General features: G+C 42.5%; 1 protein-coding gene and 1 long non-coding RNA gene across 3 annotated transcripts in view; one reads left to right on the forward strand and one right to left on the reverse strand.

Annotated features, from left to right (window-relative positions):
* nr6a1a (nuclear receptor subfamily 6, group A, member 1a) overlaps positions 1-19841 on the reverse strand; it is a 93568-nt gene that overhangs the window by 54144 nt on the left and 19583 nt on the right. For both annotated transcript variants that reach the window (XM_044196264.1, XM_044196265.1), the window contains exon 2: positions 18854-18901. In XM_044196264.1, coding sequence (XP_044052199.1) covers positions 18854-18901 — 48 coding nt within the window. The remainder of the gene's footprint in view (positions 1-18853; positions 18902-19841) is intronic.
* LOC122876225 lies at positions 1533-14789 on the forward strand. Its single transcript, XR_006378038.1, has 2 exons — positions 1533-2094; positions 12483-14789. It is a non-coding gene; the product is annotated as an uncharacterized LOC122876225 (long non-coding RNA).

Raw genomic sequence — 19841 nt, forward strand, 5'->3', positions numbered from 1 at the left:
GATACCGATATCTGACTTTAACAATTCTGCACCATTTTATCATCACGGGTGACTCCAGAAGCTGTCTTCAAATACTACTCTACTTCTCCAGCATAATGTCTGACAGAAGAAAAAGAAAGACATGTCAGTGACAACAAATCTGTATTATGTGATTCACTGCACTAAAATACAATATAAGTAAGTCAGAACAGAACAGAAAATTGAGTCCTTAACTTTGCCAAAACTGGTGAGAACAGATCTGTATGGGTCTACATGTAGAGTGATGTGATTCAGGTGAGTAAACAACATGCAAGTTCAGATGACGAGGGATGTGGATAGGTGGAGTGACTCTGCTGTCCTGACATCCGCAGCGGTATCTGCTTTAATATCATCTCAGTCTAACTGGGAGGCAATCGGTGCTGGAGCAGTATTTTGTTAAGGCCAAACAAAAGGCTTGTGTGGCTGTGTGTTGCCAAGCATGGAGCGTTGCATGTTATCCAGGTCAGAGTGATCTAATCGAGTGTGAATGAAAGCACTTGGCGGCGCTCCAGGCCTCGCTATGCCGTCATCACGCAGGGGGGAAGGAAAACATACACGTTTGTCTCACTAAAGTTCTGAGGACACTTCAACGCAAAAATTACTTCCATAACACTGTAGCAGTACACCATGTTTTTGATAGATTAAGAGATCACTGGCACTAGTGTCATGCTAACACTAAGACAGTGGTGGGTTGGGTTGCCAGATTTACATATTGGAAAACCTTACACTGTGTACAGTACAGTGTATTTGTGCATGTTGAACACAATATACATCAGACTGGCATCGCATCATCATGCGGCAAGCGCCAAGGCTGCACGCCCTTTTTGGGAAAAGAATCGTGCAACAACACTTAGCCTAACGATACCTGGTGATTCAATCAAATATATCATGCTGTCGAAACATTTCTTAAATGGAAGCATGGAAAGCAGAAAAGATTTTATATTTGTTCATTCACCTCAATATTAGTTTAACCAATGTAAGCATCCTAAATTAGCCAACTAACAATTATTTTCATTAGCAATCAATTTACAAATTATTTTTTCTGATTAATCAGTTCATTGTTTGGAATGTAAAATGTCAGAAAGTAAGTAAGTAAGTAAAAAAAAAAAGGCCAAGTCAAAAAACTATTTATGATTATATAAATGATAAATGATAAAGGCTTAAACGTTTAATTAATTATTTCTTTCAAAATACCATAAATTTATTGGTTTCAGCTGCTCGAACGTGATAAGTATATATCCTCCACAATACCTCCATACTGTCCAACCACAGCAGTTAAAACTCCTATAAAAAGGCACAAAACTCTCAGGATGTGGGTTTTTTTCCCCCCTGAGCAGTGTCATCCAAACTCCACCCAGAGCGGCAGCCATTCAATAGAGAAGCCTTCCACTTTCAATGGTCTGAGCTCAGACCAATCACAGCACCCCCTGCCCCCCCTCAGCTCCCAGAGCTTCAGCCAATCACAGCAGCCCTCGCTCCACACATGACTATGTGCTGCTGTCCATCAACTGCCTCATATATAGTGCATGCAAGAAAATGTGGAGCAGTTCAATAACTTGCGTTGTAGCCAGGCTCTTGTGTGTGTGTGCGTGTGTGTGAGTGTGTGAGAGAGAGAAGGGGGGTTGCATGCATGTGGGAATGTGTGTGCTTGTTTACCTATGTAGAAGCACGGAAGGAGAGAGAGGGAGGGAGGGCGAGAGAGAGAAAGAGAGAGAGAGAGATTTGTAAGGTACTCGTATTTGCAAACTACTGGCTCAGTTCCCACTAGAAGCAGGGAGATCAGACTAAAAGACTGTGTGTGTCAGGAGTGTGTTTTCGCAAGTGTGTGTGTGTGTGTGTGTGTGTGTGTGTGTGTGTGTGTGTGTGTGTGTGAGAGTCTGGGAGAGACACAGAGAGAGACAGGCAGACAGACAGAGAGGAACCCGTTCAACCCATTTTAGCAGCAACTTTTGTTGCCTGTCTACATGAGGTTTCTCCCCGAATATGGAAGCTTTTCTCTCTCGCGCGTTTGATTTTTGTTTTTCTACCATCCAGTCACCACAGATTCATGCTGCCGAACTTTTGGCCACGCTTTAGGTGAGTATTTGAACTGATCGTCTTTTCATTTCCAACTTCTCTTGACTCAATTCAAAATTCCATTCAAAATGTCATTGAAAAACTACTCTATTTCTACACATTAATGTATAAAAAAAAGGGGTTTTATTTTCACTTATAGCAGGCAAATTTTTATTTCTTCATGGTGTGTATGACAGTATTTGTGTTTGGTACAGTTTGTCTTAAACTGTGTGTGTGTGTGTGTGTGTCTGTGTGTGTGTGTGAAACCAGACAGAGGCTCTGTGTGTGGGAGAGTTTTGAAAAGGATGTATGTGCAAGAGAGAGGGAGACAGAGAGATTGTGCGCACTGGACAAAGTGTGCCAAGTGTGTGTGTCTGTGTGTGTGTGTGTCTGTGTGTGTTTCTAAAGCTTGCTCTGTGGGAATGTGGACTGTGGTAGCCAGTAGCAATGTTTGACTGGGAGGAACTGAGCCAGACAGTAGACAAAAGCGAGCAGGGCCGTCCAGACAGGGCAGGTCAGCCATTAGAGGCTGCAGCAGAGGGACAGGTCAGCCAGCTGCTGCTTCGCTCCACGAGGGGAGGGGATACCCCGCCTTTAGCGTTAGGGTGAAGGTTAGAGTTGTGACTGGGGTTAGGGGTGACCATGCTTAACTTCATGACTGCTTCTCAAAGTGCTCACCTTGCATCTCGCCCTCTCCCACTATGAGAAACCCCAGCATGCTTTGCAGGTCGGAAATCACACAGTTGAGGCAGAAGTTGAATGAGCTAAAAATATTTTCGTTTGCATCATTGTGAAAATCTTTCAGCATCAGTTTGTGTAGAAATTTTGTCCAGTCCCTTTTGTAAAGCGGCAATGGTTCCGAATCAAAAATTCAAAAAAACTGGTGTCAATGACTTAACGAAAACTACTAAGGTGAAGGGAAGAAAATGCAGCAAAGGAAGTGTTAATGTAGGAGGTGGTTAAATATAGACAGCAACAAAAGAGGAAGAATAGGAGAGACAAATTTTCACAGAGGTTGTTTTTTTCTATTCCCTTTTTGGTTGGTTTTCCCCGCCGGCTTGCGTGGGGGTCGTTGGGTTTGGAATGTATTTAGTGAGAGGAAATACTGGCTGTCCCTATATTTTTTTTGTCCCAGTCTGCTTTTGTCCAAAGCTCTTAATCCACCGCAAAAAGCTGAGTGCGTCAAGGAGTAGCAACAACCAAGAAAAACATCACCCCAGATCACAGATGTACACAGCGACTGCTACTGTAGTCCCCCTTCAGAAAAACACATTCACAGACAGCACAAAGGCTTAACACCAGGATGAGCAAACAACACACACAGATAAATAAGTCTGGATTCATATCTGAGTGCTGGTGATGAGGAGAAAAAGCAGCTCTTTGAAGCTACACGCAGCTGCTTTAGAAACTGAAAAAAAGTGATGACTTTATGTCACAAATTCAGATTAACAAAACAAAAACAACAGTCCTGGCCGTGTGTGTGTACATGTAGCAAATCTGAGGCTCTCAGACTGAAAGCAGAGTACAACTCATTCTCTGAAATGCCTCTACATGTAGAGTCTTGTTACCCAGATACACATCTCAGCCCTCATCACTAGCAGTCATGGCTAGGCTGTCATACACTCCATAACCCCAATCAACAGAGCCTTTCAGTGAAGCCGTCACCGAAACACATGCTTCGAAACTATGCACTTCCTACGTACAGCCTCCAATACAAGAGTGCAGTGTCTCCAAATGAGAAAAAAAAATTGTGACAGCACAAACTTTGCAGATTGTTTATTAAGGATTACAGGTAGCCAAAGTCCTTTGTTGGCTAAATGATAAAACTCTGTGGAGGTGAACTTGAGGCTTTTCTTTTTTCAAATGGCTACATATTATTTTGTAAATCTTTATGGTTTTGTGAAGTCTAGTATCCCTTGTTAACTAATAACGCCTGTCAGTTCAGAGAAGGCAGCAGTTGTGTAAGCGGCTCCTGTGACCCCGCACCTCGGTCCAGGTCTGGACGGACTTTGGTCTCAGGCTTGGAGCTCTATAAGCCCCTCTGCACCCCTTGCTGCCTCCCAGGCCTGTGTGTGTACCTGGATTTGAATAGAAACCAGACAGCGATGGCCCCCTCCTCCTCTGTTGTCACCACTCCCGCATGGGACAATGAGGATTTGTTAGTGCTCAGCCGCGAGCCTGCTGACACAAAGCATATAGCCTCCCATTCCCCAGCTCTGGAGTGTAGCAAGCTGAAGCACAGGCGGGCAGGACACCAGCAGGGGGGGCCGGGGTGGGGGTTGGGGGCAGTTTGCAGGGGTGGGATTAGCAGACAAGAGCTCTGAGTTGGGGGATGGGGGCCTGAAATGAACAGGAAATTACTGCCTTTGATGAGGCAGAGGCAGATTCGCACAGGCTGAACTCCTACGGGCCTCTTCCCCCAGCCGTAAAAAACCTGTCTGAGCAGAAAATGTCAAAACACTTCAAGGCCCCCAATGTGTCACTTACCTCCGGCTACGACTGAGTTAAGTCCGTACACAGGTGCTAAGCAAACACTTGCAAAAGTTTGCACTATGATTTTCCCCCTCAGCGCTGCTTTCTGCCCCCCACACCTCCTCCCCCTTTCCCTTCCTCTTCCTCCCTTCAGACGCCAGCCCCTGACCATGACATGGGAATCCTATTAAGCTCTGCGTCCATCCGACCCATTTTCACCCGCTGAAAAAAAATCACAGCTCAATCTATATCACACTGCAGGGAAACCACAGACCCGGACATTTATATTTAGCCTTATGCATCAATATTTCAAAACCCATGAAGGCGTGGAGAATATTGTAAATATACTGGTCATTACATCAAAGGAAGAGGAGCAGAGATGGGGAGATAAACGGAAGTATAAAATCGGGATTGCTTACGCTTCAATTAATTGTGATTTGTCTTGGTTACAAAAAAAGAAATTGGCCTGTCAATTTGACCAACATGATATTTGCCGGGGCCTTTAGCCATGTTCGACTCAAACAGCAAGAGGATGGGGTACTGCGCTAGTCTATTTTTTGCTGTTGTTCCCTACCTCCTTCACAATTAAATAATGATCCAACGTCTTACAAGAGAATTGCATTCTTTCCACCAACACCCACTACATTTGAATCTCTTAAACGTGTCAGATAGAGACTTTGTGCCGTGAGTGTGTTTGCGTTCCTGACTGTGAGGGGAGATGGTAATGTGTGTTCAGTGAATATCAGGGTCGATTAGAGAGTCTCGTCTGGTCGGGCTACAGCAGATTAGACAGGCGGAGCGGATACAGGCCGCGGGCTGGTCGTCTGGCGCTCTGACCCACATTGCTCTGATGTGCACGTCACTTCCCATTACACTGACAATTGGACGCCACATCAGCTGAGCGCACCGTGATCTGCAAACCCTCCCCGCGGGCAAGGCCTCGCTCCCCGTAACCTCACACTGTCATACTCCAACCTTGGCTGTCCTGCTGTCTGGCTACAGGAAGTGTTGAATGAGTCACAGTGAGGCATCGTCATCGCGGCTCTCAGTCTGTGTGGGTGGTAGATTTGGCACGCTAGCAGAATGTTGACCTTGATGCTAATATACTAATATCTAAGCTTCAGGAGGTCAAGTCTAATAAGTAAAATCTTGTGACAGAGCATCCTCTGTGCTTTATTTTTAGCCAAAATCAGCATGTAACTAAATTAATATCAACTCTCCGCATTAAGAGCTGTCCAGGACGAATATTCAGATCAACAGCTTAAAAATGTGTCATTAGCATTTGTCACCACACTGACTCGGACAGGGTTTTCATATCACCTGGTTGTTTATCCTTGTCTTTTCTCTGAGAGTGAAGTAATACCATGGCTCCAGTTTGTCATTTAGTTTAAGTGTCCATGATAGACAGGTTGCTTTTCAGCTGCAGTTTCAAACCTTCTTTAACTATTACTCCCCATAGCCCTGTCCCTCTGCAGGTGATGCTGAATGGGAGTTTAAGCTTTTTTTCAAAATGCATTATTGAATTTGATCTCTTAGTCTGACATTTCAAGAAGTACTCGGACCAAAAATACATGTACCCAGGCAGCCTGTCATTGGTGTGCCTGTGCATGCATACTTAGGTATATAAAGCGTAAGAGGCCTCTGTGGCGGTTCTGCAGCTGGCTGACAGAGACAGGTCTGTTTGCAGGCTGCCTGAAAGATAATTGGCAGCTATGGAGTGAAAAGCGGGCTCAGCAACAGATAAGGGCCTTGTGGAAAGCTCCATAATCATCACGGATTAGCCAATGATAAATCATGGGTTCACACAAGTATGCTGTCACTGCTGGAAGAGCTGGAGAGAGAGGTAGGAGAGAGCGGATGAAGAGAGATATGGAAAGAGTGGGATAGAGAGCGTGTGAGAGGGAGAGAAGACAGTGAATAGTAGGGAAGTTGTGGATGTTTTTGCTGTAATTCAAAAGAAAAACACAATAATACCATCTAGCAGGTCAGCAGGAGAGGCAGGCTGAGAGGGGAAAATGAAAAGAGAGGAGAAATTAAAAGCTCTGCCGACACTCCAGCTAATACAATCTTCCGCCTGTCAGATTACCTTCTTTAATCCAGAAAGGTTTAACGCCTCTTAGAAATCTGAAAGGAGACATGAATTCAGCAGAGATTTTCCTCTGCTAGAGAGGAGGAAGGTGCCGGGGAGGAGGGTTAAGTCTCTGAGCAACTCTTCGAAGCACTGGCCTCAACAACTCTGCTGCACAGTCGTCAAACTGCTATGCAGAGGATCAGCCAATTCAAACCGCCGCAATGTTCGTCTCAAACATCCCCGACTTATACCGCAGTGTTAGTCTGCCGTTGAGTTAAAAATATCATACATGAGCTCAGTGTGTTTTATCCACAGTGGAGTGAACGGTCGCCTGTCTTTCATAAATACAGAACAAAAAGATGAGCTTAACTTTGGCTTAGGCGGAGCTGATCAGGTCAACAGAGCACAAAGCACGGTACAGCGCATTAAGGACACAGTGTTCCTGCTGGTGCGATGCAGTGACACGCTCCCCTACTGGGACTGGGCGCGTTGCTTTGTAATGTTTGTCACGCAAAAAAAATGGATAACGTGTCTTTATGGGAATAAAAGGGCACCATAGACAAAACAGAGAGAGGATAAGGGCCTTGTTTAGTCTAGTAGGTGTAGCAAGATGCCAGTATTCTTGGCTCCGATTTTAACTGGAGCTAAAATGGAGGAAAATCTAGTATAGGAAGGTGCTATGGTTAATCACGCCAGACAAATGGCAAAATGAAGCAATTCAAGGTACAAATTCTGTACTTTGCGTCTTTTGTGTGTATGTTGCTGCATTGGTAGCTGCTGAAGGATTGGCTGCTGTCTGGCCGTAAGGTGGCACAGGCAGCAACTGGGCAGAATAAAGGTCGATCAGTATCCAGGTCATTCCCATGCTGGCTCACTCTGCTGGTTCCCACTGATAACAGAAATGTGAAATCAGAATTGCCGCCTGTGATTTTCACTCCTCTGCTTCCCTGCTCCGTGCTATTTCTAAATCTCTCAGTGTGAGGCATCCCTGCTTTGTGGGTGGGGTGGGTGCAGGAGACGGAGGGTGTTTTAAGATGATGAGGATCATGGTGATGGCCCGGTACCCTGCTCCCTGTTGTTCATTACTGTGGTCCAGAGTGCAGCAAGTTCCAGCGCCAGGCAGACGGGGGAATCGCTGATCCCCGTGCTTGCCGACGATCCCACCACTGCACTGCGTCGACTCGACAGATTAAGCGTGGATTATGTGCCATAAGTGAGCGTTGTATAACCTTTTGTTTGGGTTTCCTTAAGGATACATTTGTTTGTGTTTGGCAAGATATGTCTGCTGTGCTTTAATGACTCAATTAAGGCCCTGAGATTCAAACAGTCTGAGTTCCCGAATAACGAAATATGATAGTTGGAGTGAGGATTTTGAGTGTGAGCTTTGACAATGCCAGTGTTCAAAAGGGGCCGCGAGTCTGACCTGGGGATAAAGTCTGTTGAAGATAAAAAGTGGCAGCAGGCTCCAGAGAAATGTCACGGTTAAATCCAGAAGACAACCACAAAGGGTTCTCTCATCCCGCTTTGTTAGAGATCCTCAAAACTGCAGCGAAAAGAGCCTGGGATACATATTCATCAGCCTCATGTCTGAAATGAGCCGACAAAGCTTTAGAGAAGACAGAGGAGTGTGACATACAGTGCAAGTTCTCTCAGCCATGCTGCAGGAGTGGATAAGTCAACTAGAGCCAGACTGACGTGACGTGATCAAGTGCATCAACGCTGGGTTCAAAAAGGTGCACAGCAGAGAAAGAAAAGACAGAGACAGAGAGAAAAACAGGGCAAACAGACAGGCACGTCAATCAGCGCTGAAAACGGTGAGGATACTAGCTGCTGCAAGGAGGAACTGAGGAGAAGATGGGGGGGAAGGTAAGTCATAAGCAGTGGGGGCAGTATCTTAGAGAAAACAGTATGTCACCGTCAAGAGAGAGTAACGGGTTAATGCTGAGAAAGGAGCTGGCAGCAGAGATAGGAGCTGGCTCGGCTACAGTTAAGGTTGCAAATGAAACCCCTGGAGCCTTGGCAGGATGATCCATGGCACGTGGAGGCAGGGTGTTTCTGGAAAGGTTTGGCGCTCCGCCTGAAGGAGACCCTACACTGGAGCAGGGCCGGCCAGGACACTGCCGCCTGTACCCAGGTTCAGCCAGTACGGCTTTTTAATGGTCGCAAATTGTTTTACACACCCCAAGATCCAAAGAAATACACTACGGTTTGTCAAACTATGCTTGACAGAAAAGTATATATATATATATATATATATATATATATATATATATATATATATATATATATATATATATATATATATATATATATATTTTCTAATTAATTATTATAATTATTATCATAAAGTAAATATTCTGTTGCTTTTTCCACAGGCAGTGTTAATTTTATTTCGTTTTTTTAATGCCAGAATTGCAGCGCTTTGGATGCTGCTATTTTGTGCCAATATTTTGATGATTCGGGGGATTCCAGCAACTTGAGACCCATAAAGTAACAACTACAAACCCATATAGAGTCCAGCAACTTTTGTCACATGTCATCTCCTTTTTCCATGATTCCTGTGAAATAACAGCAAAAGCATGCCAGAAACATAATGATAAAAACATCATGTTACAGATGATCAATCTGCATTCTCCCTCTCTAGAATTTGATTCATGGGACTCACCAGTGAAACTAAAATGATCATTATCACTAGTGATAAGACAAATATTAATGACAATATAATACAACCTATTCATTTATAAAACAATTGCACAGAACAGTATCAAAATGCTTCACTAGAATCAAACCAGCTTATGGCCTTCCAATATACAGCTGGAGCAGTTTGTCAATTCTAAATATGTAAGCAATCAAATTATGTCATATTTTATGCATCATGTGTAATGAATATTACTGCTACTGCTAGGCCATTATTGGTCTCTTATATTTATCTAACCCTAGTTTATTTATTGACTTCCACATTTTATATCAGCACTGTTCATATCACAGACCATTCCACTTTACAAATGTGTGACAACAAACGTAGCAGTGTGACAGCTAAATATGGTAGTGCATGAACCCGCTGCACTGTTAAATCTCATTATAAACTTCTTAATTCGAGCAGATATTAAAATTTCCAATCTGACTTAAAGCCTATTTTGTGACTGACACAGCAATTAAGGCATATTTGTTGAATTTGATTGAGTTTGCCCACGAAGAGGATCACACACGGCGCCAGTGATTTTAGTGATGTAATCTCCTCATGCACTTCCATTAGGAGATGTCTCGCAGTGCCAGTGGATTGTATAATAATAATTGTCAAGAGGCATGATGGGATGGGAAAGTGTGTGAGACCATATGCTGGCAGCCTCCCAGCCTGAGTATTTTTGAACAGGCATCTGAGCTATGCTGGACGTGTCAAGTTAACTGTGGGTACAGTTATGTGAGCAAAACATTTGTACTGTCAGAGGAATTGGACAGATATTAAGCAAGTTTTGAATGTCGGGAATGGATGCCTCACAGTACCTATCTTGACAAAGCTTGTAAGATTCTGTGAAATGACCACAATGTGAAATGAAAAGTGAAAGAAATACATTATTCCCATGAAAATGGTTGGGACATGACAGAAAACCAGAAGGTGGTTTTATACTGTAACAGTCCGGTGGAATGTCAGGGTGTGGAGGTTGGGGGGTTTTGGATGGGTGGATACATTCATCTTTCAATCTAGGGACTCCCAGATCGGTTCCTGACTCAACAGTTTCAGTTCCCGGCTAAGATTTTTCTGATTATACCAGGAGCTTAGCCAAACGTAGATGACTAACTTCAACTCTAACAGAGAGAAACAGTATGTACAACACTGAGTTCTTGTTGCTGGTGCACAAACTAAATTCCCCTGGAGTTCTACTCTGATAATAGATTCTCACATGGACCATGTTTTCATATTTTAGTCAGCATTTAGGTCCTTGAACCTTTCAGAAGGCTTAGTGCTATCCAAAGAAAACCCACAGCACCCTGGTTACATTGATAATTTTGCATGTGAGGATCTACTTTTTGGTCACGTCTAGTCTTATCCCTGACCTCAAATTCACCTTTTCACACAAGAAACAGGTTAAATGCTGTGTCCAATCCATGCAGTCCTAACATATCTGACATGTAGATACACTGACTTCAAGAATTTGAGCTCATTTTGCTGATTTTTTTGCATCTGTGTTGCGTTGGCCTTGTTTCAGGCAGGAGTCCTGGCTGCAGACCAGCCAGCTATGCAGGCAACACGACCGAGAGTACACTGTGTGCTTCTCATTGTCCAACCCCTAGAATGTGCTGACGACGGAGGGTTCACACTGGTTCAGTCACACTGTTGCACTCTTCACTCTAGCTCTGTCAGGCTCTCATGCTCACCCAGCTATTTTTACACAAGCTATACTATACAAGCAAGTTTGTCAGTTATGCAAAGTTTCTGGGGACCACGCCAGCAGCGGTATTATCAAAAACCCCAATGCGGAAGTACGGCCACACCTCAAACGGATGAACAAGTCAGTATGTGCGCGGTCAGTTAACATACATTTCCCATGAGTTCTCCCAAGTGCAGAGAGAGCGGAAGTCAAGTCAGATGAAAAAAAAAAATATTGGGGGGGGGTATTTGAGAATGAAAAAAGGCTCTGTGTGTCTTGGGCATATGGCCAAACAGTACAAGTGCCAAGGAGGGAAGCCATTGAAGCCTGAGCCAGAGGGACTGAAAAAACTATTATTTCCACCTTGTCTGCGAGTGGAAACACAGAGAGGAATTAGGAAAATGTGGGAGAATTTATTCTTTGAAAATAAAAAGGAACCAAAGGGGCATCTAGCTAGTGAGAGCTTCTTAGAAATAAGAACAATTGGGGAAAAAGAACAATATCTGGCCATGGCTTATATATTGAAGTAGGAATACCAACGTAACACAAAAGCTATTTTACAGAAAATAACTTTTATCAATTATTTATCTATTTATGAAAAAGCCTTTGTCCAACACCATGTTGGTTATTTTGATTCAAGGTGAAAAGAATTTTCAAGGCAAATTCATCTTGGCTTATGTTTGGGTGTAAGCACCAGATGGGAATCAAAATAATTCATGGAACACATGGAATTGAGAAATGTTTTAGTATTATATTGTGGCAATAATGACGTCTCCTCCATGGTCAGTGAACTGTGTCAAAGTAGGAGAAAGTGAATTGTGCCTCTCTCTTCCCAAAGTGATCATTCATTATGCAGAAAGCAGGAGAGTGTGGCTTCTTTCTGAAAGCCTGTGGAAAACACAGAAAATCTGCAGATCCAATTCTCTCTTTTTCCATCTGATTGAACAGAACACGAATCCTGCAGAACTGCAACAAATCTCTCTACAATGAGTTGCATCATATATTCACTACCTCCCTAACAGGTTTCAGAACCTCTTCAAATCAAAACCCCAACCTACATAAAGTGCCAAAATTCGACATGAAAAGAGGATGCAGAACAAACAAAATACAGTGTTCCAAATCTCTTCTTCTGTGTTGAAGGAAGCAGGCAAAACAGGGGAGAAAAAGACAGAAAAGCAGAGAAAGACAGACAGAGAGAGCATTAATAAAACATGACTGCATGATTTTCCAACCTCAAAGAGGCAAACACAGGAAGGCGCACTCCCAGAGCAGTAGCTGAGGTTCAGCGCAGGGTGAAGGGAACAGTAATCTCTAACTAGCTCAACACTGCAGTGCACTAGTTTAAGCTGTGGGGCACAGCAGCGTTCTCTGATCACACTAGTGCCAATTCGCCTCCTTCCACGAGCCTGACTGACGTCGTCTTCTGTCCTTTTATTCATGCCATATCTGATTTTCTGATTTTTTCTCCCTTTTTTTTTTTGTTGTTCTTGCTGCAGGCTGAAGGTGAAAGAAGCACAGGCTCGGTAGAGGCAGATGAGAGTTTTGTTGGTAGTTCTGGAGAAGGTGAGGATGCTGACAATGATGATGGAGTTCACCATGTCTGCAGGGCTATTTAGGGAAACCCAAACCTTTGCATCACCGCCTCTCCTCGCTCCTGTTGGCTTCTCATCAACCTCATTTGAACCTCCACATCAACATGGGTGGTAACACGTCTTGGCATGGAGTTGCTCCGCACAGGCCAAGAGAAACACAGAAGCACACACACACACACACACACGCACACACACAGGATAGTGATATTCACAGCACGCAGTTATATCTAGCTTGTCTTTCTTAGTGACGATTAGCATTACAAAGTTCACATTTTCCATTGTTTGAACCATCTGTTGACAGCTGAAGTGGACATATAAAACACTGACAGGTCTGACATCATAGCAGGCTTACAAAATAAAAATTATATATATATATATATATATATATCAGATTTGAATTGCAGACATTTTAATATATGGGTTGGATGGGAACCAACAAGCGAGAGACAGGCGAGCGTTTCTGTGATTTTCCACTTGTCTGAGTCAAACAGCAACGATAAAGAGAGGCTGAAAATAAACTTCGTAGCTTGATTTTTGTTACTCATATGTTGCTTATGTTGATATTCTCTGACAAGTCAAATAGTTGTCATTAATCAAACAAACCAACGGTGAGACACACAGTCCTTCCTGGTGCCCACGGTGAACATTCAACGCTGTCGGTGAGTTTGAGCTCTGACCAAAACCATCGACCGTTGACTGTACCCTGAGGGATGCCGCAGCACATTTGCACATGATCTTCTGGAAGCCATACATCGTCAGTTATTTCAGTTCTGCTCTCATCCAGAGCAAAATGCAGAACCACAGTCTGTGGGTGGACTACGCATCAAACCTGTGACCTTCAGTTTGCTGAAAAGGCCGGGACACATTTCATCAGACACCAGATCAGGTGTGACACAGGAGGCAGTCACTCTTAAGGCTGCAATAAACATTCATTGCTGTCGGTGGGTTTACATGAGAATAACTCACTGATCAATGAATGCAGACTGCGGTTCAAACACCTCAGTAACCACTTGGCCATAGGATTTGATGATGTGTACCCAAAGACTTGATACAACAGGTGGTACAATAACGTGGAAAATTAAGGTAAACCAAAATTTTGCATGGCCAAGGCTGGTAAATACAAGCATTCTGTGTGCAGTGTACTGATGTCACCGTGCTGGATATCTTAGCATTGAAGTTCAGATTTTTCAAATACCATTTCAATTACCATTAGCTGTCCTACCAACATTTACAAGTTTACAGTGTTGCTTTAAACTTAATTTAAAAGGATTAGTTCAGCCAAATTAAATAAAACATTTTCTCACTCATAACTGGTGGTGTCTAGACAAGTAGCTAGTTTTAGTTTTATTTGTCCATGTTTTGAGATATTCAGCTCTGAGAGTTTCAATATAATGGAAGTGAAGGCAAAATTTTGATATTTGAAAAATTCAACATTAACATCTCATTCCAGAAATACTGTCTCCCTGATAATCCAAAGAACATTCTGTCAACAGTTTTTATAGTGACTATTTCTTCAGTAGAAAGTAGTTCAAATGGAAACTATTCACAGTAAGGTCTGTAGATTATCCAGAGTATAGTCATTTTTTAATGCTGTGAGCACCACAAACAAGATTCCATTCACCGTCATTGTATTAGGGTGGAAATCTCAAAATCTGAATAAATAACACCAGAACTATCTGCATGACTAGATACCAAAAGTGGCAAGTGATAAAATGTCTATTTTGTAATGTGGGTAAATCATATGCACCTTACATTATAACAGTCCAAACAGCAAAAACATATCTTTGACCAGAATTCAGACATGATGTTCTAATACGACACCTTAGTTTTGGTACTGATATCAAAATGATACCTTTTTCGATACATTTTGAGAAATACAAGCAGCTGTACATGAACTTTGCCTAAATAAACTAGCATACAATTGGTAACTTTTTTTTATTTAAATCAGGAACTATCTGAAAAAAGGTAAACAAGAAGACAAATCTGAACAGACTTTTTCCCAGTCTTACTTGACACTTCAAAAAGTATTAAGGTTTGGGCCTAAATGAAATGTAAGTTACTGTGTAGTAAATGGGATAAAACAGAAAAAACAATATGGACCTAAAAAGCCTCCCAGAATGCATTTCTCATTGACTGTTGTTGTCTTAATATCTTTATATCAATTCAAGAAAAGTAATAAAAATTACAATTAGCATAATATCCTAATTTGAACATCTTGTTTGTTTGGGTTGTCACCACATTATTCATCATGTTTTAGAGTGGTTCAAGAGTGTTTTATTTAATACTGGCCTTGCATATGCTGAGGAATTAGGCTCTTGCTTTGTTCAGCTGACTGTAGCCTCAGTGTAGGCATTTTAGCTGACAGTTTTATCCGAAGAGCACAGGTAAGGGGTATGTTGCCTTAAGCAGGCTTCCCACAATAACCCAGATGTTAAATTCCGTGACTTTTCTTTGATTTTCCATTACTAAGTGCGACCGCTTCCATGAACTCAAAATTGTATTTTGTTCTTGTTTGTTAATGTTGTCTGCTTTCCACTTCACTTGAAAATCAAACACTGCAACGAATGCGTGAAACAAGCTGGAAAATCCTGTCAGCTATGTTCCACGAAGCTACTGTACTTTGTATATTCTGATATTCGCTGACATAAAATTCCCAAACTTGTCTACAGCAACCGCCATGATATTACAGGAATTCCAAGGCCAGAAGGAATCCTGTCAAGGACGCTTTTAAAGACAGACAGGCTGCTGTGGGGGTTGTACCTGGGACTTTTGTAATTACAGGACAGTCACCCAAATGTACTGTAACTAAAATGTAACACAGAGGAGAAACACGCTAAATTCTACCTCAGGTCAAATCAACCCACTCAAATATATATACTTTAAAAAGTGAAACAAACTGTGCCCACAATTCTTGTTAAGTCAATCAGCCTCGTAACCCCATTTCAGTATGTAATTGGAGGAGATATAGACACATGGAAATAATCTCACAGTAATTGCCCTGTAAGGTCATGTTAACATGCTGGGAAATTTCAAACACATTGAGGTTTTCCAGCCAGAGCAGACCAAAAACGCATGTTTTTTTTCCTGTATTTACAGTGGGAAAGTGTCGGAGGGGACAATGAGAAGCAGCCCAGGGCGTACTTGTCTTTCAACTGTCTTAATAAAGAACAAACTAACACTATTTCTACTCACATACACAGAGAGTCTTAAACAATAAATTCGCTTATTGTGTACAACCTAGAATTCTATTAAATGCATCTCTTAAAAGTCTGCAGTTTTTTAAACCTCTGGGGAATTGCGATACATTACTGACTTTAAATGAGGGATTAATCCACATATAAATAAGTGGAATGACTTACTTAAATGTCAGTGCAGGTTTGCTGCAGGTTTGAGTAAATCAGAATGGATACTGTTTGCTACATATATTAGGGCCACACAAAAGTCTGCTTGTTTATCCCTGTGGAGTTGGGCTTTGTCATCACACACAGTGAAGTTATAGGCGCTGACACTGGGAACAGCGTGACCCACTTCTCCCTGACCTGGAAACACTCCTTAGGCTGACCCCAAGTCTAACGCCAACGCGAGTTGCATCAAGCGAGAAAAAAGGAATGGTGAATCAAATCTAGGCTAATCATGAATTATTAAAGGTTAAAATGATAAGAAAGCACGGAGGTCAGCAGCAGCAGAGGCAGCTCCCAAACACTGCAGCACTCACGCCATGTTCAGAGTGCATAAGGCTGCGGCACCCATGGGAGAAGAAATGGAAAATCAAGTGAAAGAAAAGGCTACTAGTGGCCTTTCATTCTTCATCCGCTTATCTATACATTCACTTCAGTCAAACAGAGCCCTTAGGCTAACAGTGAAATCCACTTTAAAAAGGGAAAAAAAAACCACCTCAAAAGGAACAAAGACAGGGATCTGAAGCGGCATCAAGTCTTTGACTGCTCTGCTGTGTAGCACGTAAGAAAATGAAAACCTGGTGATCTTGAATGACTTTTGGACACAGGCATATGAAGTTAGCCCAGTTATGTGAGGACAAAGGAAAGGCATGTGCTGGGTTCCAGCCAAGTAGTTCCATATGGGTGTTGAGTTCATTGGGTCCAGGTGGCACGTGGGATCATACATCATATGGAGGTCTCGCATGGATCTACTGCCCCCTTATGGCCTGGAACGTGCAGTGCTGCAGGAGGCCCGGCTGCTTGTGCTAATTTATGAGGTGGGTTTCACGACAGATGAATGACCAATGAAACTAGATATTCTTCCGAAACATAATTTAATCAAAACCAAGTCCTTTCCTGGCGTATCATATGCTTCTTTTAACTGCATACATCATCCACACTGATTATCCAGCTGGACAAAGCAAAAATTCTAGGGTGTATATATAACATTTTTTATTTAACCTTTATTTTCATGCCTACGGTGTACTTTTACCAAGAAATGACACCACTCGGGGCAAAGTTGAGGAGAAAAAGTCCCGTCACCAGCTGGTAATGATTAACCATGGAACAGAGGTAGTCACCAAAGAATCCTGATAATCCCACTGATGACCCACTCTGCAACCATTGGACAGATGTGTCGCTGGACAACAGAGCCAGGTCAGCCCAGAGGCAAAACAGGTCAGCAAACAGATTTTAATAAGAAGGATATGACTTATTTGCTTCAAGAGACTTTCTTTAATTAAATTTTTAAGGAAAAAGCAAAAACACATGCCTAGATGTGTGAGTGAATAAGTGTGCAGCTACAGCTTTTATGGACTCCTGCATTTTACCACCACCCCAAAGAGCTACATCTGTACCCAGAACACTGCACTCTCATAAGTTTATAAATCCTATGAACCGTAGGGTTTTAAAGGTCCATGAAGATGGTGATGGATGCTCCAAGTTTGTGGAGAAATATTGAGATGAAGGGTCGAGAAAAAAAATGAAACTTTCTCTGAGATAGCGGAGTTGACGTTAGGACTTCATCTACAGGGCTAGTGTTGAAAACAGCTGTTGCTAACTCTGCTATTTGGCCCCTGACCTGGGTTTTTTGGTCATTGAATGGGGGTCTCTGAATTCCCACCCCTGTTGGAGCATTTACAAGCCTGAGGAGCCCTGCCTCAGCCCCGCTTGACCCCAGCATCACCCTTGCCCAGTGCATGCACCGAGGCATCCTGGGAGGAGAATAGAGCCAACAGAGAGAGAGAGAGTAGCCGTGGTCGCGGGCCCACCTAGTCAAGTTTACAACCCAATCAGGCTCAGCCTCATAAATCCACACCCCCTCCTGCAGCACGCAACAATGCCGGCCATTCACTGTGTGCACAGGTTTAATAGTTCCTCTCCGGCTTCCTTCCACTTCTTAGCGACCGCCCCCCCTCCCTCCTTTCTCCTCTCGCAGGTTTAGAGAGGGACTGCTGAGAAAGCCCAGGCCGAAAGGAGAGCTGCACACAATCAGGTCAGCGCAGAGTCACGGCAAGGTCAGCAGTTTCTGAACTGTGTCCGACCTCTGACCCCCCCTAGGTGCCACCTGGAGCTGTGATGGCAGCCAGGAGAGTCCCGAGTGAACTTCGCCTGAACCTGGACCTTAACATTGGACCATTGCCTCACCCCTGGCCCTTTGCTCCCAGTTTCCTCTGGGCCAAGAGTCACACATTTATGCCATTTTTACATCTCACATTTTAGGTTTGCATTTTATGCCACTTCTGACAATGGCAGTTGTTGCAGCCTTTCACTTAAAGGTTATGTTCTCTGACCACCCAACCAACACACATCTACACAGACTGATGTTACGTAATGGAACAAAATAGAAAACAGAAAGATGTATATTCTTCCTAAAGCAAGAAACAATAATAATCCTGTATTATAAATCTGTTCATTTCTGCTTAAGTGCCAGAGGACCCATACTTATGGAAGAAGCTGCTCCATTATTATTGAGTTTATACTCCCCTCTTGTGGATTTGACAGGGAATTATAACCCGTTCAATAACATTACAGCCCTCTAGTTTACCACTAGATGGAGCTACTTTCTAATGAGTTTTTTTAATACCAGAAAGTAGACCAGACCCAGACTGCAGTATGAAGAGAGAAAATGTGTTTTTGTGTGAGTTCAGTTTTTCTGACATATACAACTGTAATGTAGTGAAAAGTCAGTCAGAGCTACAATTCAGTGACTGAAGAATGAAGGGGGGAAAATAATGAAGAAGTTAAGTCAATTCAAATTTTCTGTGCTAGAAAATATACAGACTATGCTGCATCCTTAGTTCACACCTGAGAATAAATGCATGTTTGTGTACTCACCCATACTGTCGTTCTGTTCAGGCTCCAGTGGATGGTCACTGTAAAAGCCTGGGAAAAAGGTACACAGGTAGGTTAGCTGTTAGATGTTTTTCACAGAGAGAGAAGCACATACTCACAATGATATTGAAATGAAGGTTAATATAATGATAAAAGTAAGATTTATTGGACAGCATTTCAGCAAATTTCTTCAACACTGTAGAAACAATATATATTTTAGAGGTTTAAGAGGAACTAAACTAGGAACTAAAAGTAACAACACAATTACCACACACGAGGAAAAGTCATCATGTTGTTCTATGTATTTACTGTTGTGTTTACTGGAGTCCAGAATAGAAATCTAAACTCCTATTCAGCAGCTTTTCCAACTAAACTTGACAACATGTTATACCTCACATAAAGGGGCGGTACAGATAAATAAGTAACGGTACTCAGTTGGACAGAAATCTTATGTGCCGGAGCCCTGTACTGGTGAGTACTGACTTAATTGAAGCATTAATTTAGCCTACTTTTGACCAAAGTAGAAAAAAACAAAAAAAAAAACTGGTGAAATGGTCAACTAACATGTCCAAATTCAAATTACAGAATGACATTTACATAAATAAGACAAACACTGCTAAAAGGTTCCACAACTGCTCAAATTCTGTACTGTGTAACCTAAAATGTACCGAAGTACAGCACTAGCCAGAGGGCACTTAATGGAAAGGCAAATTACTGTTCTATTTACTGTTGTGTGTATTATTTAATATTCAAAATAGTAGACAGGTTTAATCTCAATACAGCTAAAAGAATAAATGTCATTTATTTCCCTCCTTGATATGCACATGGGCAGAGCTCCAACTGAGAGCAACACATCTCATCTGCAGGAGACAAATGATCATCCTGCCAGCCTGACAGGATGAGCAGGTGAGTGAGCAGCAACACACACAGATTAGATACTTTCACAACAATTCAAACAGTCAATTTTCAAAGTTCACTACTTGGTATCAGC

Source organism: Siniperca chuatsi, linkage group LG5 (assembly GCF_020085105.1).
Source record: "Siniperca chuatsi isolate FFG_IHB_CAS linkage group LG5, ASM2008510v1, whole genome shotgun sequence".
Classification (NCBI taxonomy): domain Eukaryota; kingdom Metazoa; phylum Chordata; class Actinopteri; order Centrarchiformes; family Sinipercidae; genus Siniperca; species Siniperca chuatsi.